Below are 24,997 nucleotides of genomic sequence, written 5' to 3'. Positions count from 1 at the left end.
TCACTGGTGTTCAGTTTAGTACCGTAATTTGGACATGAACGTGCATATATCAAGAATGAATCTTTTAATTGTTAGGTGACCAGCTTTTACAGCTCAAAGGATTTGTATTGAAAAATTATACTTTAAAAAAATTACATTTACATTTAAACTCATGATAACAATAATAAGAAATATAAAAAGGATGTTGTCATTTTAAAACATATGTAAAAGGAAAAAAAGAAAACAGAAAACCCCATAAGAAACTGATGCTAATAAGTGTTTTTAATCTAAAGTTCATTCTAAAATAAAATTGTTAGCTTAGAAGATTTGAAGAGCTGCATAAACATCTATGCTAATATTAGCTAGCTGTGTTGTGTGCTAAGCTAACGGCTAACTTTAGGATTCCACATCAGTACATTCATGCTAACTATAACACTGACCCACTGTTTATAATGTAATGAAAACTGCCTAATGATTTCACTGCTTTTTAAAATGCACATCTGCATTTGTTTTTATTGAGACTGATCTAAACAGCTTTAACTTTAGTAATATGTTTTGAGATACTAATCTTGTTTCATAGTATGCTATGATCTACTGCAGTTAGCTTAATAGCAAGTTTACAACACAGCAAGTGATGTTTACTGTTACACAAACATCTGAGATTTTTAGATAAGATGAAATATAGTCACCTGGAAGCAGAATTTCAAAATGAAAAGTAGAAATGAGTAATTGTAAATCCACCGTATTCTCTTGCAACGTTTCCCCTTAATGTACTGAACCTGTTTTAACAGGATTCAGTAGTCAAATAAAAACACTTTAACTCTGCTCACCAAAAATCTCATTTATATTTTCTTCAGTAATATAGCATTGTTTTATAGTGAGATTAGTTTTTCTCATTTTTTTCATGTGCCAATGTTAACACATTCATTCACTGGTCAAATTTTATGGTAAACAGCTTTGTTCTGATGAAGAAATAATTATGACTGTTTAAAAAGGACTTTGTCTTTATAATTAGGAGGACATGGAACCAAAATCTAACATTTACTGTCAGTGTTCCATGTTGGGGAAAAAAAAAAATCTATCTATCTATCTATCTGTATATATATATATATATATATATATATATATATATATATATATATATATATATATATATATATATATATATATATATATATATATATATATACATATATATGTATGTATGTATATATATATATATATATATATATATATGTATGTATGTATATATATATATATATATATATATATATATATATATATATATATATATATATATATATATGTATGTATATATATATATATATATATATATATATATATATATATATATATATATATATATATATATATATGTATATATATATATATGTATATATATATATATGTATAGGCCTTCTCCAAACCTAAGCAGATACGAAGCAAAGCCTGCAGTAAATTAATAAGCTGACTGTTCGAGGTCAGGTTTTTGAATGACGGCTGGACATGACAGCCTGGCAGCCGCCTGACTGCAGTAAGACAGAAATCAATACCAGGTCTGTAGCGGCGACATGGTGACGGACACGAGGTGACTCCAGCTTTACATCAGTGGATTACTGAGAGGTGGTGATGGTGCAGTGTGTAAGAAAATGTGTGTTTAAGAAAGATTTAAATTAAATGTGGAACTGTGCATGTACGCAGCATAGGTTTGTGTTTCCGTATGAGTGTTTGCCGTTTGGTTTCCCCACCACATGCATGTGCAGATGGACTGTTTGTCATGTGCTTGTGTGTATGTGTGTGCGCTGGATATGATTGTCATCTGCTCAATAAATCAGTAAGTGATTCAGTGCTGTGTTGTGATTTGCTGCTATTAGCTCGGTGCTTTTAATCATCTTGAGAGATAGGTAGGCAGCATTCGAGATCAGGGTAGAGAACACACACACCCTTACACCCTCCCACCCACCCTTATCATTTCTTCAATCCCACAACTAAACACAACTGATTCATTTTCAGGTTATTTCCATTTTTCAGAGAACTTCAATTATTTACCTAAAGATTGCAATTATAATGTAAAACGTGAGTTTTATTTTGCTCCTCAAACAAAAAGCATGGGACACTTTTTAGGAGCGACATATAGGCAATATAATTGGCATTTTATCTGACGAGGATTGTGTTGGAAGGACTAAGGCAGAGGTCCCCAGCTCCGGTCCTCGAGGGCCACAATCCTGCAGGTTTTCCATGCATCCCCGTTCCTACACAGCTGACTCAAACTAATCACTCATTGTGCAGAACTTCATTGGCCGTTGGATCCACATAATGGTAGCCAGGTGTGTTGGAACTGGGATACATGGAAAACCTGCTGGATTGTGGCCCTCGAGGTCCAGCTTTGGGCACCCCTGGACCAAGCATTTACAAACAGCCAATCATTCTGGATTACGGTGAAATATCTACTCCAAAATTTTTCTTTAATCAGAGACTTATTTCACTGTTGAGGTGAAAAAAAAGATGAAATAATCAATCTCAGGGATTAATTCTGACATCACAAATACCTCATGATTTTATGCAGAAGGCCACGGTTTGCAAATGGAATTCTCTTTTGATTTATTACAACGTAAAGCCATTTTTTTCTTATTAGTTTTCTCTTTTCTTTCAGGGAAATTATGAAATAATTGAACCTTTCTTCTCACTATTTTCATTAAACTTATAGGAAAATGTATGCAAAGCTCCTGAGTCACATCTTGTGTGCCTTTAATGTAATATAAGAACTCCCCCAAGTCGAGTGCTGAGAGACTAATGAGTGAAAGAATGACTTTATTTCCTCTGCCTTGCTGAAGTCTTTGAAGGTGACATGTTGCAGCAGTAATGAATCTAAATATTCAGTCTTATACCCACAAGAGCAACTGCGTTTTTTTAATTGTTTTTTTAAAAATTTTTTTTATTAAAGATAACTCGCATTCAGTGACACATAATAACCTCATCTCACAGTAATTTGTCCCAAAAGGAAGGTGTTAGGAGGCAAAAAAGTTTTTAGATGAAGAAAATGCTGAAACTAAAGAGACACCACTTGTGTTTTTTTTAGTTTTTTTACCCAATAATCAGTGAAATTTCAGCATGTAAACCACTTGCTAGGAGCTGCAAATTAACCAATTTATTCGTGGTAAAGACGGCACAACGTCTCACAGCAGCTTGATAGAAATCTTAAATACATCCCACTGGAATACATTTCCTTTCAAATCATGTTGATCTGCATTAATCTTTCTTTTTAATGCCTAGTTTTTTTCTCATGTTGTTGTAAAATGCAGTTTAAATATATTTTTTTATTTTAGTTTTTTCTACACCCTTAAGTATGACAAACTTCAACCAGTTAGAATTGTCAGGGTGTCAGGAGGTCCTTTTAGAACGGGGCAGAAAATGTGTAGAAGAAAGAGGTGCAGATAAGTAATAACTTCATATAATAACTTTTTCAGCTCATTTTCAACTTGATTTGCCTCCGAGGACACTTTCCAGAACGTTCCAGTGAGGCATCTGTGAGACTAGATAGTTTTTTTTTCCTTGTTGTCTTTCAGGAATAAAACCAAAACTGGTCAGATTTACTTAAAAAAAAAAGAAATTGGTGAGAATTAGATTGTGATTGTGGTAAATTTCTACAAAAAACATTCGAACATATTCTTAGACACTGAATGTTGACTTTTGTAATATAATATGTGCGAGGACGTTTTTGCTCGTAACAATAATTAAGATTAGCTGCAGAAAAATGGACAGGTTGGTGTTTTCCCGATGAAGACATAAGCTTTATTCTTCATTTAAAAAAAATAAATGAAAGTAAGAAAGCTGAGGTTGTCTAGACAGAATATATCAGAGTAAATTTAGTTGTTTTGTGGGGTTATAAAGGCTTTGATACTCTTCATCTCTCACGCTGCTTCACACAAACAATAAAGCTCAAGTCCTGTGATGTGGAAGCGTTGTTATTCTATAATTTGTGTTTTCTCTCCAAGCAAAATAAAAAGTTACAAGTGTTAGAAAATTCCTTAGTTATGAACACTTTTAATTTAATTTGAACAGACAAAGCCTGATTTTTATCTCATTGTGCCAGGACACTGGCTCAATGACAAATAAAGCTGATTCTCTTTCCTATTCTGATGTTCAGATCTGTATTTCCTTCTTTATTCACTGCACAGACATATTATACTCTTCAGAAGAGGCCGTATCAATGGACATAAATGTGCAAAGGGGGGATATTTGGCTTTGCCTTCACGGAAATGACACTGCGTGCTGCAACCCCCAGAAACCATTCTGCTGTGTTAGCTTTCTGCAGCACTGAGCAATCACATTATAAAGGTGTTCTCCATGAGACAGGCCACTTGGATAAGCATAAATCTACATAGCAGCAGTTTTTTTTCTCTCAATGAAAAAGGTAAAATAACAGCAATATGCTCCTGCAGTTGCTACATTAAAGTGTCACCTCACTAAAGCTCTGTGCAATCATATTACAGGGCTGTCCTCCGGAGCATAAATCTGCAGAGACAGAGTCGATCCGTGGGCCGCTATGCGTGCCTCTAAAGGGGAGAAGAACAGTCCAGAATCCGCAAGCAGACCAACACACCTTGGCCTAACATTGCTGCACATAAAAGCGCCAATGTGAGGAGGTGACTCAGGTGTAATATGTGCTGAACTGCGGACAACGGAAGGAGCAGAGCAGAGCCACTAATCAGGAGGAAGGGCTGCTGCTGGCAGATGCAGCGCCGAGGCTTCAGGTCCTGACCTGCTGACTGGATTCTGCTGAACACACTGGGACAGAAATCTCTCCTCTCTATCCTCCATCACTTCCTTCTCCGTGTGTGCCATTTCATCTCCTCCTCTGCCTACATCTCCTCCTCGATGATGGCTGGATGTAGGCTCGGCTTCAAGTCTCTGGCTTTGACATCTGGTCTTTCCTCTGCTTTTCATCTAGTTGGTTTTTTGTTGCTTTTTCCTTCAACTTTCCTTGTTGCTTATATCTTGTTTGTATGTTTTATCCTTTAAAATGCATCCTCTGCTCCGTCCTTTCTCAATGTCCTGACTTGTCCCATTTCCCTCACTTTTAATTCCTGTAATGTCCTGTCCTGTCGTCTTTATGTCTTTTTATTCAGTATTCTTCTCTGTCCTCTGCATTTTATTCGCCTTTCCTTTCTTTCATTGACTGTCCTTTAATTAAGTTTGTCTAAGTTTATTATACCAAATATTAAATGTATTTATCTTTTGTTTGCTTGTCCTCTGGAATAATTTTTTCCTTTTTTCTTTCTGTTTCCAAGAACTTAGGCGGGAATATGGGGACCCCTTTCTTAAAAAAAAAGAAAAAATATAAACATTATCAGCCTACTGATGACAGAATGTATCTGCCTTTAATGGCGTATCAAGAAGACACAGTCTAATATTGAGATCTTTTAGAGAACAGGAAGAACATAAACTAAAACATTTTTCAAGCATTTGTTTTCTGTCTTGGCTTTAGAATCAAAATAAGCATCTGAATTAAAAAACGGCATGAATCCCTGAGGGGAAATTTACACTATAAATTTTTATTTGGTATCATTACTTGACAATCTTGTTTAGTCAACTGTAAAAATCAAATTTAAATTATTTGAGCAGCACAATAAAAAACAAAAAAAATGTCAAAATTGACCAAAGCACAAGATAAACAACTATAAAACATCTTCAAAAATTCACATTTATATTATTTTATATTTTATTCATGTAGATTATTATACACACATGAATAATAATAATAATAATAATAATAATAATAATAATAATAATAATAATAATAATAATAATAAATAAAATAAATAGAATTTCCATTTTAGTGGTTTTATGTTGGTTGGTCTATAATGTGATGGAAAGCTGCACCTTTCTGAGCTTCAAATTCATATGCAAGTCATTGCAGTGATGTTAGGACAGGGGTGATACCGTCTCTTTTCTTGTTTGCATTTTATTCCAGCTGCAGCTGAAACACAGAAGACTGGAAATCACCGAAATAAAGGGAGTTACAGAAAGGAAGCTTTTGGGATGATTATGCAAGGGATTTTAACTTTTTCTATTTAGGATTTGTACTTGAAACTGGTTATGAATTTAAATACACTATTCTGACCTCCGATTTTATTTTCTATTTAGTTATAAGACTATGGAGCAGGAAAAATGTTGAGAGGTCACATCTTTTAGAGACTAAATTTGTAACATTGAAACTTAACTTTATGGCAGTGATTTCATCACCAATCATTTTGCAGGTTCTGATACACTTGGCAACATAAAACTCATCTGTTTGAATATTTCTGATGGGAGAGAGACATGTATACAGAACAAAACACAGTTGGATAAACACAACTTTATTATTCTAACAATCTTTTCAGCTCTTTGTCTGACCTGTAAATTTCCAAGCTTCAATTGTCCTGCTGCTATTTGAATCTTAAAATGAGATTTTTTTCTTCCCAAATTGAAGGCTAAGTTATGCGTGGCAGCAGCTCTGAGGTAGACAGGCTGCTGCCTGCTAGCATAACACAGTGTCTCCTGTGAAGCTGACAGCAGTGGTCGACAGAATAAACCCAGGAGGTAATTGGGGTCTTTAGTCTGCAAACCAAGAGTATCTCAACATTATTCACTCTAGGTAATCAGGATCATATCTGCAAAAAACCCTTCTAAAATTCAATTGAGATATCTTAAGATAGCACTTTCCAAGTATTTTTTTCTCCCCAACTGTTGTCATAATTTAATATCTAAAGGTTTTTTTTTCCAGATGGAAACACCTGATTATAACAGATGTCTCTGATAGCATTGCTCCAACAAATTAGCCAGTGCATCACCTCTGTTTGCTCTATCACCAGATGTAATTATCTAGAAAACCCTGCAGCTGTAACTGCAGGATGGACCGTGTGACTGGTCAAAATATAGGAATGTGTGTACAGTGGGGGGGGCTGCTATTATGGCCTACAATACACATGAGGGACACATACATGTTGGCAGTGGTGTAGTGGCCCTTTAAGAAGTTGATATACACTCAATTTTCTGTCCTTTTTTTAAAAACAGAAAAAGTAGCCCAGAAAAACACTGACATGTAAGACAACTCTATTAAGTTTATCGCAAAAGTCTATCTGTATATTTGCTCGTTGTCACATAATTTCTGCTCTTTGGTTTCAGGAAGGAAGAGTTATGAAATGACTAAACCTATACTGGAACACAGACTAATGAGAGGCAGGCTCATAGACAAATATACTGATACCTTTATTAAGTCTATGTTCAGGCTTAAGCTAACGTAGCTGATGGCTAACTGCACCAGTGTAGCATAGCTAACCTTAGCTGAGCTGCTGGGCGACGTAGCTACATGTGTACGGACGTTTGTAACTGTAAAAGCAGCGTCACATGAAGTTTAGAAGTGGGTATACTCAATGTTGACTGAAAAAGAAGTGAGTATATCCGTGTATACCCTAGATTACACCACTGCATGTTGGTTACAACTAGCAGAAGCCACTGTGCAGAAGAGTGTTGTGAGACGGAAGTTAGCTTGATACGCTAACAAGATCCAGCAGCACAAAGCAAACTCATACTGTAGTTATTTAACTTTACTGGTCTCTGGTGAGATAAAGTACTGTACTTCACATATCATACTATATATAATACTATCATATACAGTTTTGCTCATATGTATTCATCCCCTTTCATTAAAGAAAAGGCTGAATTTACAACAATCACTCAAATAACTGGAGACTTAAAAAAGGAACAATAACTAAAAATTTGCAAAAAATATAATTTAGTAATGTAAGACACTTTTTTTCATTTAATTGAGTTGAAGAAAGAAAAAAAAAACAAACGAATAAATTGGTCCTGGACAAATTAGAGCACTTCTCTGTTGAACAGTGGGACAAAATACCTGTCAACAGGTGCATAAGTCTGACTGAGAGGAACAGAAAACACCTGACTGTAGTGGAAACATTAAAGGATTGTTCAACAGAATATTAGTTTATGAGTGGTGTAATATGTAATAAATTATCTTATTTGTTTGCTTTTTAAAAAAAAATGTTTCTATTGAACCAGAATTAGAAAATAATGTAATGATTTTCATAAAATTTTTTATTATTACTTAATTACATAAAATTTATTATTACTTAAGTCAATTTCAGCTGATTTTACAGGCAGCTGTTAATTTCCTTTTCTAATGAAAGTGTATGAATAAATATGAGCACAACTGAATACAGTACTGTCTTGATCTGTTCTATCCTACCATGCACTGTGTCTTGGCATGAAGAGATGCATTGTTTCTGAAAAGACTGAGTACAGTCATCATGTTTGATCAGTCTAGAGGATGTTTTCAGAGTTTGGAAGGATGTGCACAAGATGTTCTCTGATCTCACTTTTCCTTTTGTCTGGTTTGATTATTTCTGCAGAACAGTACAAGGATCAAATGCCAAATGCAGGTTTGGGTGAAACGTTTTAGCTTAGAGGCTGCTGAGTCACCCCATCAGCTATCAGACACCTGATGAGGTGAAACAGGGTAAAAAAAAACAAAAAAAAAACAGAACTTGTCACTGAACGCTGCCCTTTCTATTCCAGTATTACCTACTGGGGTTTCAAACTCCAGTCTCTCTAGGGACCCAATCTGGCAGGTTTTTGTTGTTTCTCTGGTCCAACACATCTGACTGAAATTAATGGGTCATTTGTGAAGAAGTTCATAAGAAGCTGCTTGATCCATTTAACCCTGTCATGCATAGTGGTCATGTAGTGGACACCTATTTACAAGTTTTTTTTTCTTGCATACTCATGAATGAGGATATTTTTGTAAATAAACCACTTCAGTGGATGTTAGTGAGCCATCCAATACGTTTCCACTCACGGGAGAATAAATAACTATATAATATAATTGAACATAATGTAATTACAAAAGTTTGCCTTTGCGATACATGGGACAGAAAAAAATGACACAGCTATATTTTATAAAAGATTTACATGATATAATTATGATTATTTATTAAAATAAATCATAAATCGTGATAAATTCTAAATATTGCTTAAAAACAAAAAAGTATCATTGCATATGTCTGTAGAGGTAAAATACTGTATTTTAAAAAAATGTCACTTTATTTTTTATTAATCTATGCATGAAAGGGTTAATTTGATTCAGGTGTGTTGGACCAGGGAAACCAGACCAGGGAAACCAGATTGCGGTCCTCAAGGGCTGGAGTTTGAGACCGTTCATTTACAAGGTCTTACTGCATAACTTTATGCATCATCATAAAATTTAACTAAAATAAAATAAATCCACACATTTACTTAAAAGGCTGACCTTTTTAAATTAATGCATTTAGTCAATTAATTCTAAAAAATTACTAAATTTTGTCCAATCACTTGCAAATTGTGTAAATCATTGCAACTAACTTCGGTGTCAGCCATCATCACATTCAGCAAAGCTGTTTGAGCATCACAAAGGTGACTGTAAACTACTTGGGACTGTATTCAAATGACCAGTTTATGACTGCTTTCATAGATCAGCACATTTTCTATGACGTCACTCCCAGAACAGCGTGCAGCCCCTACGCTGCCTGCTTTAGGCCAGACTGGAAAAGAATGATGGAAAAAGCTGTTGTGAATACACACACGGCCGATGTTAAGATGTAACTTCATCTTTTTGGGGCCAGAAGTAGCTGAGAAAAAAACAATACACTCCATCTTTTAGGATTAAATCTGATAAACCTGCACACTGATCACAGGTTAATCTAATGTCACCATGCTGGCATGATGGGAATCATTCTCCCACTTTTCACAAAGAAAGTTGATTTGTTTTTTTATTATTATTATTTGGACATTAGAAACTATTTGGTTGAGTTTGGGATAAGATTTTATTATACTGAAAACTAAAGGTGAACTTCTGCACTGATCTGCAGTGCCTTAAAGGTCCAAATACTGCAAATGGAGAGAGAACATCACTCATGCGGAGCTCAAACATAACCATTTGCTGTTTATTCATATATTGTACCTTTTCAATGCAACCAAGTTAAAGCATTTTGGAAACTGCACACGGGCAAAGATAAAGAGATAAAAAGTCAACATATGATGACAGGAGCAAAACAAAAACCCCAAAACTGCAATGTCTCAAAACATAGTCTCATTTACCAGAAACAACCGATTGTGTCTGGCGTTCAGGGAGAAGTATCTCTGTGTCAGCACAGTAAATGAAGCAGACTAAAGCATCTTCTGTAATTGCACCAGTCCCAGTCACATCTAGACATTAATCCAAACAACCTGCAGGAAGACATCTCTACATATCTTACCACTTGGTAACCGCTTCATCATTGCATGAGTGACTTTCAAACACAAAAAAAAAAAAAAAAAAAAATGGCCAGGGAAGAAAAGAACAAGAGAAAAATTCAACAGAAAACAAAAAGAAAAAAAAAAAAAAAAAGGAAAGTACCTTTCTTGTGAGTAGCTTCATTTTTGGAGCCTTTGGGGTCTAATAAAAAAAAGATCAGAATTAAACACAGCATATACTAACAACACGTCACCAACTATACGTTGTTTGTCCTCATTAAGGAAAACAACCGCTTAAGCCTATCAAGGAGTGAACAAGACAGCAAGGCTCGATTATCTAAGGTGTCGCTCTGCTGCCAACACTCAGCGAGGGTGAGTGTGTGGCAGAGGGGGAGACTCGGGAGGGGCAGGGAGGAGGGGGGCAACATACTGTGAAGGCAATAGCAGGAAGGAGGGATGCACGAGTCTGTAAGAGAAACAGTCTACTGCCATACTGCAGCGGGCAGGAGAGGAGAGGCGATGCACTGAGATGAAGAGGAGGGGGGTTGCAATGCAGTTCTGTCAAGAGGAGCTTAAATAAGGCTAGCAAAATGCACTACAGGAGATGCAAGAGGCCAGAGAGAGAAAGAGGCGGACGAGGAGGAGGGCAGGGAAGGTGCAAAGACTACATGTCAAACTGGCTTCATTTTGAGTTGTGCATCATTTGGCCCTCAAGAAAATGACCCTTTTTTTTTTTGTTGTTTTTTTTACTTGCTTGTCTTTTATTTAAGGCAACAGGTTGGTGGTGAGGAACTCTGAAATGAAATGAACCAGTCTTGTAACAAAATACTCAAAATGGATTCTTTGTCCTTTTCAATACTTTTGCTCCGGCTACAGAAATGGAGCTGTGGCCCCGAAGGAATGGATTAATGGTAATGAAACCCTACTTCTTCTCTTGAAAATGGGCGTTATTAATTTGAAGTCGTTTGGCTGAAATGGAGCCCATCAGAATGAACCCCAGGATTTAAATCTTCAACCTCACGCAGACGGGCCACATCAGTTCAGTCACGGCTCAGGGAGAGAGAACTTTTAGTCTGCAGAGAGGCTGATTTATAATGGACAAATGCCAACCTGCTAATGTCAAGGAACTGGAAGTTAAGGCCAAACGATTCATTGTTGGACAGTGACGGGGCCTTTTTTCTCCTGCTTACTCCGGGAAAGCTTGATGTGCTACAGAAGAGCGCTGGCTCATTGGGTTTGACTCTAAAGTTCAAATTCAAGAGGAAAAGATGAAAGTTGCACTACGGTTTGGTCTGCAGACATTCTGCCAGTTTACCAACATAAACAAACCCCTTCCTGGCATCATGATGTTTGTTTAAAATATGTACAGCAGGGTTAAATTAGTTTGATGACAGTACGAAACCAGGAAAACAATTCCATGAATTGTGCCATGATTTGATTTTTAATACATTTGATTTTATTCAGGAGCCAAGAGCTGAATTAACACAATCATGTCAATTAATATAAAATCACACAAAAAAAACTAAAATACTAAAATGCCATTTTTACCCAAACTAAACCAACATTTTTTAAAAATTTTGTTATAAAAACTAAAATAGTCTTTAATATAGTTAAACACAACACCTTCCTACTCAGATTGAAATAAAACATTGTTGTTGTTAAAAAAAATAAATAAATAAATGGAAACTTTCCATTCTTTCTTTTCATAAATCATTCCCGTGTCCATATTTGATAAGTATTTTCCATTAATATCAATGCTCGTAGATTATTGATAATTTAATGTGTGTATGTTGACAGGTGAGTTGTTACATCCTTACAGGATGCTAAAATATAATAAATATGTAACTTTTTTAACTGATATGAGCCCTTTTTCAGAAACTCTGCTGAACAACATGATTGTTTTTTTTTAGAAAGCAGAAAGTGTTCAGAGAGGAGATTAGTTTATAGATTATACATTTATTTCTGGAAGATTCCACAGTTGATTTGTAGACATGTGAACCCTCCGGGACTCAGCACCACCTTGGTGAGCTATTTTCACTCATCACAGTCCAGCGGTGCATCCATGAAACTGGATTACACAAGGAGCAAACCATAAACTAACCCTGAGCTCTCTGGACACCAGTTCATCTCAGATGGATAGACAGACAGTGGACAGATGGGTCCACATTTCAGCTGGTTTGGGGAGAAACTGACTGTCTACGATATGGCACCATTGTCGATGGCATGGGGGACTCTATGAGGCTGGTTGTAGAAATGGGAAGAGACATGCTCCCATAAAGGCGAGCCATGGTGATTTCAGTAGGATTATTTCATTCTGCACAACTTCACATTTGTCTCCAACTGAAAATGTGTGGCCCTGCGATGTACTGGCGAGCTTTCCAGGGTGTACCTTTCGTCCTAAGACTGCTGGATTAGGCTCCAGCTTCCCTGCGACCCTGAATTGGAATAAGCGGTTCGGAAAATGAATGAATGAATGTTTCAGTTTGTGGTTGTTGGTTCATTTTATTAGTTCTGCCCTCATCTTGTTCTGGAATAAATCATCCTGTTTTCCCTCATCTCTGCATTTGGGTCCACACCACATCTCCACTGCCACCGTGACATTTTATGACTCTATTGCATCACATTCACACGCCAAGGAACACATGAGATGCAACGTGTGGTTCCGTGTGTTGTCCTAGGACACGAGGTCCGGGGGAACCCGGTCTCAAACCTTCCTATTGGCAGATGACCACTCTTCATCCTGAATGACAACCAGGACTGCAATGTAAATGTTAATGATGCCAAAGAAGTTCAAACGTTTAATAAGTGTGCTACATTGGATTATTTTTAATAACAAACACGTTATTGTTTTTTTTTCCGAAGAATGCTCAGCTTTGCCTTTTTTTTAAAAAAAAAATCTGTTTTAAAAACCATAATTTGAGCAAAATTTGTCTTTTTGTTTTCATTTCTTTTTCATAAAACAATGTAAAGCCTAATATTGATGTAAATGTACCTTTCAGGCTCTCAAAAATGTACATAGCTATCCTGGGGTCCAGTTATGAACCCTAGAAGATAAAGAAGTCCAGATTGTGCCCTACGGGACAGAAATGTGCGAATCCAGCATCCCTGTTTCCAGACAGTGTACTAATATGAAGAAAAGAATCAGACAACAGGATCACCATGGACTGTTAAGCAGCTGAAATCTTGGATTCAACAAAAACACAAACAGATTCCTCTGGAAAAGCAGCAAACAGTATTCTCAGATCCCAAAGTATTAAAAATCTCATTAAAAACGATGTTAGTGGGGCACAAAATACAATTTTCTATTTGCCAGTTTACCAATTTAAGTTTAAAAGTAAATTTAATAAATCAAAACGTTTTGAACGTGTAGATGCACCAAATTTTACTTTATTGAAAAAGAAAAAAAAAAAATCCATGCTTTTGTAGAAAAGAGGGTTTTAAGACTCCATCAAAAAATGACCCGACTGATAAGTCAATAACTCAATAAATAAATCATCTGCATATTTGAGAACACACATACTTTATATCATTCATTTATAAATGCAGTGAGAAATGTCTTCACACAGTGGTTGATAATTTATGAAGATATAAAGCTCTTTAAATCTTAGAATTGAACAAAGGTCAGAAGACGTGCTCTCCATACATACAGAGGATTATTTTTGGTTTTCCGTTGCACAGATTTGGCTGATTGATATCCTATTTTACCACCAGGCTGCACTGAACTGACTGAACCGGGCCCGACCGGGTTCGCTATACTTGACAACTGCCATTGTGAAGGATGGCGACCGCACTGAGCAGAAGTCTGGGAGTGATATTGTAATCTGTCTTTGTCAGGCTGTGAAAAAAAAAAGAAGAAAGAAAAGGAAATGGCTTGGAAGATAGATGGAAAGTGTTCGTCGTGACCATGAACTGTTGTAGACAGGTGACTTAAACTCTATAATCTGCCTGAATCCATGAAAGGCAGTTTTTTTTCCCCCTCCCTTGTGTGTGTACGACAATCTCTCGGTGTCGGAGTTAAGCTCAGGCTTAACCCGGTGCCCCAGCGGACTGTGGAACATCTGAGCACCTGATCCTGGCATTAAAACCGATGCTGCTCAGGAATCTCATAACACAGACTAATTACTGGCTCACTGCAGAGTTGGACCGCTTGGCTTTGCAGAGGAGGTCTAAAAAGACAAGACAACAAAACAAAACAACCCTCCCTTTTTGTGTTAAAGCAAAGCTGAGTTCTGTTGGATGAAGAATTTTGCCATGTCTTTGTTGTTCCTCTGGGTTGTTTCCATCAGCCAGCGATTAGCCACATCCACCATGTCAAGCCTGGAAACGGCTCCTGCACAGCTTCATTCTTGTGTCGCGGCAGTAAACAATTACACATCAACCTCCACACGAATGCTTTCAGACTGATACACCTTGTTTTCCTCCCTTTCACGCTGCTAATTAAAGGTGTGATGCGATCCCCAGGAGGACTGAATGGCCTTTGATGAGGCAGGATTCCCTACTTTAAAACGCATTAGACATGGACCAGTGCATCGCAGGAGGAGGGGGCAGAGAGATGTAGCCATCAACTCTTCTTACACTTCTCAGATTAGCTTTTTCACAGCCTTGAGCCAAAGAAGTGAATGAATCTGTTAACGTTAGATCAAGAAGAAACAATCATGTCCATCTCCACAACAACTGGTTCGATGGTGAGCTTGATCTGACTTTTTCTTCAAGTAAAAAGATTTAAACTGCTTCTTTGGCTGCAGAATCTCTGCAGATGTCCTTTCTGCTTCTCTCCCCCACTGACCCGTCTCTCTCTCTCTCTCTCTCATTCCTCATACATTTGGCAGCCTTTTGCCATTACCCTCTTCAATATTCCTCTCTTCGCTGCCCTTGCTCGTCTGCCTCCCGCTAGACGCTGAAGCGTGATCAATATTTTTGTCATAACTCAGGGAAGTGTCACCTCTCTGACGGCATTAAAATTCCTCGCTTAGTGCAATACAGTCCCCGTCCCAAATTTCCTGGCTCGGAAAGGATTACCTGGAATACTGAAAGAGCCGAGAGACGTTCTTCAGGGGAAGGCTGCCCGCCCGCTCCGGCACATTTTTTGCATTTGGATCGTTTTAGAGAGTAGCTACGTTAGAGGAGTCTGGTGTAGATATCACTGTTTGGGTTTCAGAGCTGCAGCTGCAAGTGTTGTTCGTAACTTAGCAGCTCCACTGGGAAGTCCACTGGGAACTGTGTTAGCATGAAAACTCCAGTGCTAAGCCAGTGGAAAGCTTTTCTTTGTGTTTGCAGTGGAAAGCCCCGGACTGCACCTTCGCCATCTGCCTTTCCCTCCAAACTCCTGCCGTAAGCAAATCCCTCCAAGTCTGTCAGCCACTTGCAGTGCTGCCTTCTCTTCTTTTCATTATTTCTTCCTCTGTCTCTCCCCTGCTCCCTCACTCATCCATCCCCCCCCCCCACCCCCGCAGCCGTTCCTCCAACCCACACTCATTACCTTATGCCCATTAATCCCATTAAGTAGCCATTAAACAAGTGCTGATAACACCAAATGAACGTCAGGCTCTGACAGCTAATAACTGCCCCCCCCCAAACCCCATCCACACCCCCTCCCCTCTCGACACATTTAGCCCTGGCAACGAGGGGAAGAGATGCTGGGAAAAACAAGGATAGAATAATACAACATAGTAAGTGCAGCTATGAGCAACAACAAGTGATCCAGCTGTGGGGATATGGAGGGGGGGGGGGGGGAGCTATACGGCCTTACTGTGTATTTACTAAGTCCACTTGTTCAGACATGAAAATGTGCTCAGCAGTAAAGTGACAGCATGCTGGATTTTCAGAGGGTTTTTTTTTCTTTGCACGCTGATCATCACAGGGATTTAGGAGCAGAGGGAAGGAGGCGGCCTCGCCAAACCATCCGACGGAGCAGCGGGAAATAAAAGGATTGCAGCTGGGGGAGGAAAGTCCAGCTAAGGCAGCTGCTCAGACTGGCGCTGCAGATGGAAATCTGCTAAAACAGTAAGAGCCACACCGACTTTAAGGATGGAAATGCATTTGGGCTATTTTCTGTCACCGGCTCCTGCCTTACTGATGGGGCGGGGGGGGGGGGGGGGGGGGGGGGGCATGAGAAAGGACAAGGTTATGGCAGAGAGGAAGAGGGGAGTCACAGCTGTGGTGTGTGTCATTTATCAAGTGTGTGCGCACGCAAGGGGAATCGCACTAACCCAGACACCAACAAACACACCTTTCCGGTCCTGGTTCTCACTCCAACCCTCCCCTATCTCTCACTCTCTCACTCATCTATCTATACAGCACCGTGTGAGCATTCATTACACGGAGCAGCAGATCAGAAAGGCTCGGTGGGGCGGTTTGAGATGCTGAACAGCATCCTCCTGCTCTGTGAGCTCAACCAGCCCACCTGGTCAGCCGGGTCAAAGGGGTCCAATTTGTATTAGGAATGACTGGGATGGGTAAAAAAGACTTAAGTACAGAGAAAGCACAATGAAGGCGTGAGCAGGGAGGAGGTTAAAGGACAAGAAAGGAGGGAAGAAGACCTTGTCTCTGTCCGAATGTGCACCCTATACCCTACATAGTGCCCTATATAGTGCTCACACCACTTTCTAGGGATGTCTGAATGTCCAGAGAGAGAAAAAGTAGAGCACTCAAAATTACCCACAATGCATCTTGAAACGTAGTGAGCATTGATGGTGAATGGACGGGTCAATATAGACCACAATGCATTGTGGGCAAGAACTCGAAGTGGTGCAAGTGACTCAAACATCAAAGCTGGTTAATAAAAGTCATTCATTCATTCATTATCCTAACCGCTTAGTCCAATGAAGGGTGGCAGGGAAGCTGGATCCTATCCCAGCAGTCTTTGGGCGAAAGGCGGGCTACGCCCTGGACACCTCGCCAGTCCATCGCAGGGCGGTTACGAAAATTATAGATAATTAATTTTACATCCTTATTTGTTGACTAAATATGCAAAAAAGAAAGAATAAAATACAATATAAGAAAATACATTTTGTTTTATTACATGAGTTTGGATTAAATTTGGAACGGCGCGTGGTGGTTGCTATGGTGACCGTCGGTAGTCACGTGATGAGGTGAAAATAGTCAGCTTCATGTCCGATTGACCGCACTATGTAGTGTACTATATAGTGTAGTCCTGTGTAGTGAATGTGAGGTTCGGGATCGGGGTGGACATTCGCACACAGCCCTTGTCTCTGTCCGAGAGAAAATGAAAAGGAAAAGATAATGACAGTCTAAAGGACAAAAGCAAATGTAAGGAGAACGCAATGACAAAGGGAACCTGAAATTAAATTAAAAAGCAATGAGAAACGAAGGAGAAGTACAGGAACAAAGCAAGAAAAGCTGAAAGAAGTTCATAGAAGTGAAACGGACAGTGGTAAAGAATTCACGTTAGATAAGAGAAAAGGAGGAAGAGGGTTTAATGAGCGGGAAAGGATTGAAAACATGAATGAGTCGGTTCCACGCAGAGCAGCGGTTAAAAGTGTGAGGGGAAAAGTGCCGTGATAAGAATGGGAACGCTAAGGGAGACAAGGAAAGAAAGGATTAACTCGTGGATTATAAATGGCTTGTCCTGAATGTGTCAGGAGTGTTTCCTCTCCTTTCTCCGATGGAGGAACCTTCCGAATCAATCGGAAGCTTTTTGCTCACACAGAAGACCCCCGCGTCATGATCACTGTAATTTCCTCTCATGCTGGTTATTCATAGCTTTGGGCTAATCTCATTTCTTCCCTCTCACGTTTTGCTCCCCCGCCATTGTTCTAATATTGCTGTGCAGCACAATTAGCTGGGCGGCTGCTAATCTGATGAGTGTGTAAACTGTGTGGGCAGAGAAGATGAACAATCACCTTTGGTTCAGGTGAAAAAACTGGGAATAAAGCTGTAATGTTGCATTTTGACGCATTTACTGTGTTGACCATCTTCTATATTTACTTTCTACATGTGTTCTCATCCTCAGGGATAATAAAGTTAGACGCTGTTTTATGTAAACTTTATTTGTGAACTCTGACCCTGCAGAGAAACATGCAGGCATTCCTCAGTGAAGGTGGGAGTCTGGCAAATATTGGCAACGTGACCTGGTTGATTAATAATCAATCCAGTTCTTTACAAGTCATTTTTCTTTCTCAGTCATTATAGTTGTTTGAAAATGGAAAAAAAAAAAATCCCTCTTGTGCTTCACATAGGCTTCTGATTTTACTTTCTTATGTTAAAAGGATTTAATTCTTGTATTAATTATTTTAAGTGCTGTTGTGAGAAGCGCTGTTGAGTGGTCTGCAGGAGAGACAACGTTCTTTATTTGTGTTGTTCGCCGTCAGGCTGGCTCTAAGAACATCTTCTTGTTTTTAACTTTTTGTGAATTTGATGAGATCTGTCAGAGTCAAATCTCTGATTAGATAGACACACCATGTGGGCAACCAGAGGAAACACTAGGATGTTTATGTAGAAGAAAGACAGAGAATGTAATCGTACAGGCTGGGAACACAGTGACAGATTGACAGACAGCGGGAATAAATACAAATGCATGAGGAAAATTTAGTGACTCTAATGTGACATTGAATTCATTGATGTTATGTATGTCGGATACATAAATATGCATTGTTTTGATTTACTGTCAAGTATGTGACAAACCTTTCATTTTGTTTTTGATTTAATTTTTCGATTACGATGCAACATCTTCATGTTTGCTTGTAATTGAAAATGTTGTACAATTTATGTGTCAGATCCCAGAAGGAGTAGCTGCAGGTTTGCTGCAGTGAATATGGATCCAATTAAAACAGTAAACATCTTAAAAAATAAACAAAAAAAAAAAGTGGTTTTAAATGACAATTTTCTTTTGATAAGTATTTTTCATTCAAATTTTGCCCTTTATTTGATTTGTGTGTTTTTATTCTGTGTTGAGTTGTTTGTTTAAAAGTTTAATTAAACATTTACCTACATTTATATGTCTCTTTTATTTGAATAAATGAATGAAAATGAAGCTTGTAATAAAATACAACAATAAAACAAATACTCACCATCACACAAATTATTCATAACTTCTGAATTAGGCTAAAATAAAAGCTGACTAAACTAGAAGTGGAACTTAATGACGAGTCGTGAGGGAGACATCAGAGCCGAAGCAAAAGAGACGAATCTTTAAAAATGAATCAGAGCTTCTGTCACTAGTTCAGATAAAGAATCATGAGGAAGTCTTAAGCTGAAAGTCATTGCCAGATAAACATATAGCAACTAGATCTCATGAAGTTCTCATGAATCTGCAGCATATTCTGGTGGCCAAAGGACGCCGGAAAAGAGACACCTCTAAAGCTTGTTACATCCTCCACGAAAAGCGACAACTTTGTTCTTGCTCTCGAGCTGCAAGAACAAGAACAAAAGTCTTTTTTTTTACTCTGGTCAATCCATCCTGCCTGAGAAGCTTTGTCTGCAGGGCGTCACTGAAAGGGGGATGTCCGTGTTTTTATGCACAATGAACCCCGTTATTCCATTTTTAAAGAGAAACTTTGTCCGTGGCCCAGCGGGTTGTGCACACGGTTGGGTCTGTGTGTTTACCTGCCACATGCTGTAAACATGTGTGTACTTTCTCACTAGCTTCATCAGCTCTTTTATCAAAACCATCAGTTTTACCTGCGGAAGCAGCAACTTTCTGCTTCATGCTTTTCCACGTTAACCACGCCCACCTCAAACGTCCGACCAATCGCATGAAACTTCTCGTGGCCCCACAAGAAGAAAGTTCAAAAACTGTCTTGAAACGCATCCATGAGAACAAAATGTTGCCATGTTTTTCTTTTGGCCTCGAGAACATAAAAAACAAAAGTTCGCACTTTTCAGCAAGTGTGTAGCCGACTTCAGTAAACCATGATTTTGAATTTTTACCGACATTTGGATGGCTGACAGACCAGGTCAACTCTTCCAGATACTCATCTGGACATCCGCTTAATGCTGGATCTGATTTTGGATGCTTGAAAGATTTAGTTGACTCTGACAGAATCTCACAAATCTTTCCTAAGAATAATTAATGTGAACTAATAGATGTATTTCTTCATGGTGGTTTTGCATTTCCCCAGGAACAAGTAAAGAAACCGAAGCAGCCTCACGCCATCTAAACTAAACAAGCGGATCTCAGTTCAGGTCTTTTCTTTGTCTACAGGAGACATAATATGTTTGCTAGACCTTCTGGCATTCTTGACTGGTCAAACAAAGACTTGGTTTAACCACGTTCCTGATGATTTAAAACACCTGAAAAGGGTTTAATTTTCTTACTAATGTGAGTAAATGTTAATCTCTTTACATCCTTTCCTTTCATTTCCACAAAATGTCCTGATGAGACGGAGAATTTTCTGTTTCTAAGCTATCAGAAAAGACAAATGTCTAATCTTGCTTTTAACCTACTTTTATGTTTATTTTATCAAATAATGTTCAAAAATGTTTATTTCTTCTGATTGCTACGTCTACGGACCGTTCCGATGATCTAGACCGGCACACTGTTTAATCAGTTAAGTTGATTTCTTCATATGAAACCATTCCTTCTTTTTCTTTCTTTTTATAGTTTTGTTTCCTAATGGATTATTTTTACATTATACGTTTTTACAAATGTAAAGGGGATGAAGAAATCAGTACATTTGTTACACCAAACAGACCTCTGGCAAGCTTCATACTGCATGCGATCCTGTTGGATGCAGGACCATAGACTGTATATAAAAAGATGGACAGAGCTTCCGTGACGTCACCCGTAGGTTTCTGAAGAGCTGAATTGAAGCTCGGTGGGCGGTTCCTACCATCACCATCTTGGCAGAGGTATGAGTGTCATCTCACCCGGAAAATACAAATATGGGCAAAGAGGTGGAGCTGAGAGGGGGGCTGTGAGCATCATAGTGGCTGATTGACATTGGGCAAAGTCAGAGCTGCCTGTAGCTAAGAGCTAACCGAGCTAACCCAGAAATAATAGGAGCTGACCAGCTAACGGAGGTAAGCGAGCTAAAGCTAAGTCACACTTGTTAACCGGCTAAAAACACCGGTTGTGCTACATTCTTCTAACTAGAAGCGGGAGATCGGGTACCTGTCAATCAAAAGGATACGCCCCTAAATATGCCGAAATTCGACATTAAATTACTTTTAAATGGACGAGTTAGAGAAAAATTCACTCCCCCCACAGTTGTCGAGGTAAAATGAAGGTAAAATGAAGGTAAACCTGACCAATTAACCGAAAAAACGGATTTTTGAACCATCACCTGATGGAAAAAGTGTAAAAAAAAAAAAAAAAAATTGCTGAAGACTTCTAAAAATGGATTTTCATATTTTTGCTGCACCAAATCATTAAAAACATTTAAATGAGTAGCAGTAATGTCAGGATCATGTTTGGATCTCTGCTGTTCTGAGGACTTTTTAAAAGGCTTTGTTTTACATAATTTAAAAGAATTAAAATCACAAGCAGAAGTTTTGCACATTTGCACATGAATTGTAATTTGGAGGAGGAGGTCTGACATTGGAGAGCTCACCTCTCTGTGCAGTAATACTGGAGGAACACTAAACTTGATAATAATGTTTTGGTTTTTTTTTTTTTACTGTTATTTTGCAGTGAATAACCTTGTTATCAAACCCTGCAACATCAAATCGTTTCATAAATCCAAAATGTCACTGATTTGCAATCCAGTTTGATCTCATCATCACAGATAAACTATTTGCCTATGAAACCGTGAGAACTGCAGCACTTTTACAGATCTTTGTGCCTCCCGAGTGAATGCCGTGCTGCAGCTTCTTCCTGCCGTTTCCTCAGGAGTTTTTTAAGTAGCAGAGCTGTCAAGCTGTTTATTTCATGAGTGTGATTAATGCAGCGGTGTAGTTAGCTGGTAGGGGGACAGACACGCAGGCATAGAGGAAAAACTGCATGAATGAACAGTCAGAGAGCTCAAGCTTTTCCGGCTCTGCTGGCCTGACAGCCACGACAGAATCTGGAAATTCATATCAGGCTGTCTGCTAACAATGGCCCCCTGACGCAATTTCCCAAACAGATTATATAAAGTCAGGCTCATCTTGCTGAATATGCACCTTCATCACAAATCATGCCATACAAATTATTTAGGAAAAAAAAAAAATAGAAACCAGCGATTAATCATTTATAAATATTAATTACATAACTCAGATGGGGGTTGTAATTATTCATTACAAATATTACAATTTGCCAGACTTTCATCTGAATTTAAACTTTTATTAGATCATGTGAAAAAAAAAATCTATGAACTCTGGTAGGACCCTGTTTATATTGTGATCTGAAAAGGTCATGGGCTGTCACCATCCAGGGCCAAAGAGAAATCGGGCTTCAAAAATAGAAATGTTGTTAAAACTGACTGTCGGCAAACACCTGAGCAAAAAAATCTCTGCAAGTCAAGAGGGACAAGTGGTTTCAGCTGTTCTGCAGCCACAGCAGGTTTAATAATACCCACTTAGTCACAGTGAGACTCCTCCACTCTGCTCCATTCTGTCCTGAATTAGCTGAGAAATCCCACCTAAAAAGATCCCTATATAACGTAATATACCATTACAGGCTCAGCGGAATGAGAAGCTCCTAGCAGCTCTTCCAGACGGCTGTTCATCACCATGCTCAACGAACAACATCTTAGGATGTTATTTAATTTAACCTTTTAAATTTGTTATTTATTTATTGTTTTTTTTTGTTTTGTTTTCTTTATCAGATCCTGACACGATGCAGGCAGCAACAGCTTATCTTTCCTCCGGTGGGCTTTTTTAAAGTTTGAATAAAAAAACCAAAATTGAATTTTTTGAAAAGTCTTCTTGTGAATTTCGAACTGCTTGGCAGTGAAAGTCATACTGTAAGTAACTACAGCAAACCGCAAAGAGAGGAAGGGTTGTCATGCAACTTCAACCCCAAAGTTATCCCAAAATATGTAAGAAAAATCTAAATTAGAATAATCTCTAAAATTTGAGCGTAGATCTGGCAGTAAATGATAAACTGGAGATGATGATTACGTAGGAAGGTGGAGTGTTTGATGGATATTATTGTTTTTGTACATTGATGAGCTGATAAACTGCAACAGGGAAAAAAAAATCCATCCATTCTGTCGTGTTCGACATGGTTGACGTAAAACATCTGAAGGACACAATCAGTGTTGAAAAGCATGAGGTGAAACCATTTCCAGTTTTGTTCCTTTGACTGTGCACTGAAAATTTTACCTTTTCCAGTTTCAGGCTTTATTTATTTATTTATTTTTTTGGTGTAAATTCAGTCCAACTAGTTTTTTTATCAGAGATTGTTCTGACATGGAGGGTTGCCTCAGCGTCGACAAACGTTCAGTTCCAGACTGTCTGAGACAGTTTTACACAGAAACCTCTGACATGTGTCTTTAGGGGGGCTAACATTCAGGGAGAGGTCACTAAATATTCCATTTTCATCATCATCACCATGATATACCATATTTGGCAGCACGCTGGCGGGAGGGAGGCACATTACCTTGACCACCAAAACAAGCACTCAGGATATTGTGTGGATACCAAGGAATGTAGCCAACTAGCATCATGGTAACTACAGGTACTCTGATGCGTTAATGGGAATGCTTTGTTTTTTTTATTTTTTTATTTCAGCTTAGTGCAGGGATGGGGACTTTAAAAACGGAAACAGGATCAGGGATCTAACACCTTAAACACCATGATTCTGTCTTTAATAAGTCGAACAATGGGCAGAATTACCTTTGTTCCACACTGCAAAGGGCAAATAAAAGAGATCAAGAGATTGAGAACAACCAAAAACACTGAGATGATTAAACATAGAGCACAGAATTTCTTTCTCTTTCTTTTCAGTCAAATCAATAAATACAAACCATTTCCTTTTTCTGGAGATAATCGTTGCTAAAAAGTTTTTAAAGATGTTATGAAATACGGAAAAAAAAACATGTTTTCAGAGTTGTGTTTGGCTACATTCCTGCCTTATCCGACTGAGTCTTGGTGGCATCTCCTACCTTTGAAATTGGGCCGGATTCTGGCGTCGTAACCCGAAACTTTACCCATGAGTTTGTCCAGAAACTCAGATGGCGGCATCGGGGAGGCAGCTTTCCTCGCCGCAGCTTCTTTGGATGCTGCCAAGCTGGAAGACATGAAGGAAAATCCGATTGGAGTTAAATGTTTTATGTTCAACATAAGACATGCGTGTTAGGCTAGTTGCCATGGTTATTATCTCACATGTAAGTCCCTTTGGATAAAAACATCTGTCAAGTGACTGTAGAAGTAATAAGGTCAGAAAAAAACTCTTGTCTTGCAAGTTTTTCAGCTCATCAGAATGATTGTTTCAGTGTTATTTTCAACAATCAAATTAAATGTCTGTATTATTTAATACAGGATAAACACACAACCCTCCAAATCCTGTAATCTAACCATAACTCGTAAAAGTTCCTGGTTAAAATTTCTCCAAAGAAGCAGCAAAATAAAAATAAACCAAAAAAAAAAAAAAATTAGGGGTGGGACAATCAAATTAAAAAATTGAAAACCAGGATTATTTGCTTCACAATTCTAAATTCAATTTTTTTTTTGTTAAAAAAAATCAATTATTTTTCAAATAAATAAAAGTAATCCACTAAAAAGTTTTTATCGATCTTTTTACTTGTCTTGGGTTATAGCAGCAGAATGATGGTCTGGCTGCTGTGTTGTGTTTTCCTAACTGAAATCAAGAAAATGACCAGCAAAAAAAAGTTTTGTACTTTTATTTTGTTTTTAATTGACAAAAATC

General features: G+C 38.2%; 1 protein-coding gene across 4 annotated transcripts in view; it reads right to left on the bottom strand.

The window, feature by feature from the left end:
• The window catches only part of glra1 (glycine receptor, alpha 1), a gene marked incomplete at both ends in the record, with an annotated part of 148,808 nt that overhangs the window by 88,569 nt on the left and 35,242 nt on the right, over positions 1 to 24,997 (bottom strand). For 2 of the 4 annotated variants that reach the window (XM_079249627.1, XM_079249628.1), the window contains one exon: positions 24,234 to 24,358. In XM_079249627.1, coding sequence (XP_079105753.1) covers positions 24,234 to 24,358 — 125 coding nt within the window. Of the gene's footprint in view, positions 1 to 10,411; positions 10,451 to 23,964; positions 23,977 to 24,233; positions 24,359 to 24,997 lie in introns of all 4 variants that reach the window. The other 2 variants (XM_079249625.1, XM_079249626.1) reach the window with 2 other exon arrangements.

The sequence above is a fragment of the Telmatherina bonti genome, assembly GCF_933228915.1.
Source record: "Telmatherina bonti genome assembly, chromosome: 12".
Lineage (NCBI taxonomy): Eukaryota > Metazoa > Chordata > Actinopteri > Atheriniformes > Telmatherinidae > Telmatherina > Telmatherina bonti.
Note: the sequence above shows the minus strand (reverse complement) of the source record. Positions and strands in the feature narration are given on the sequence as shown.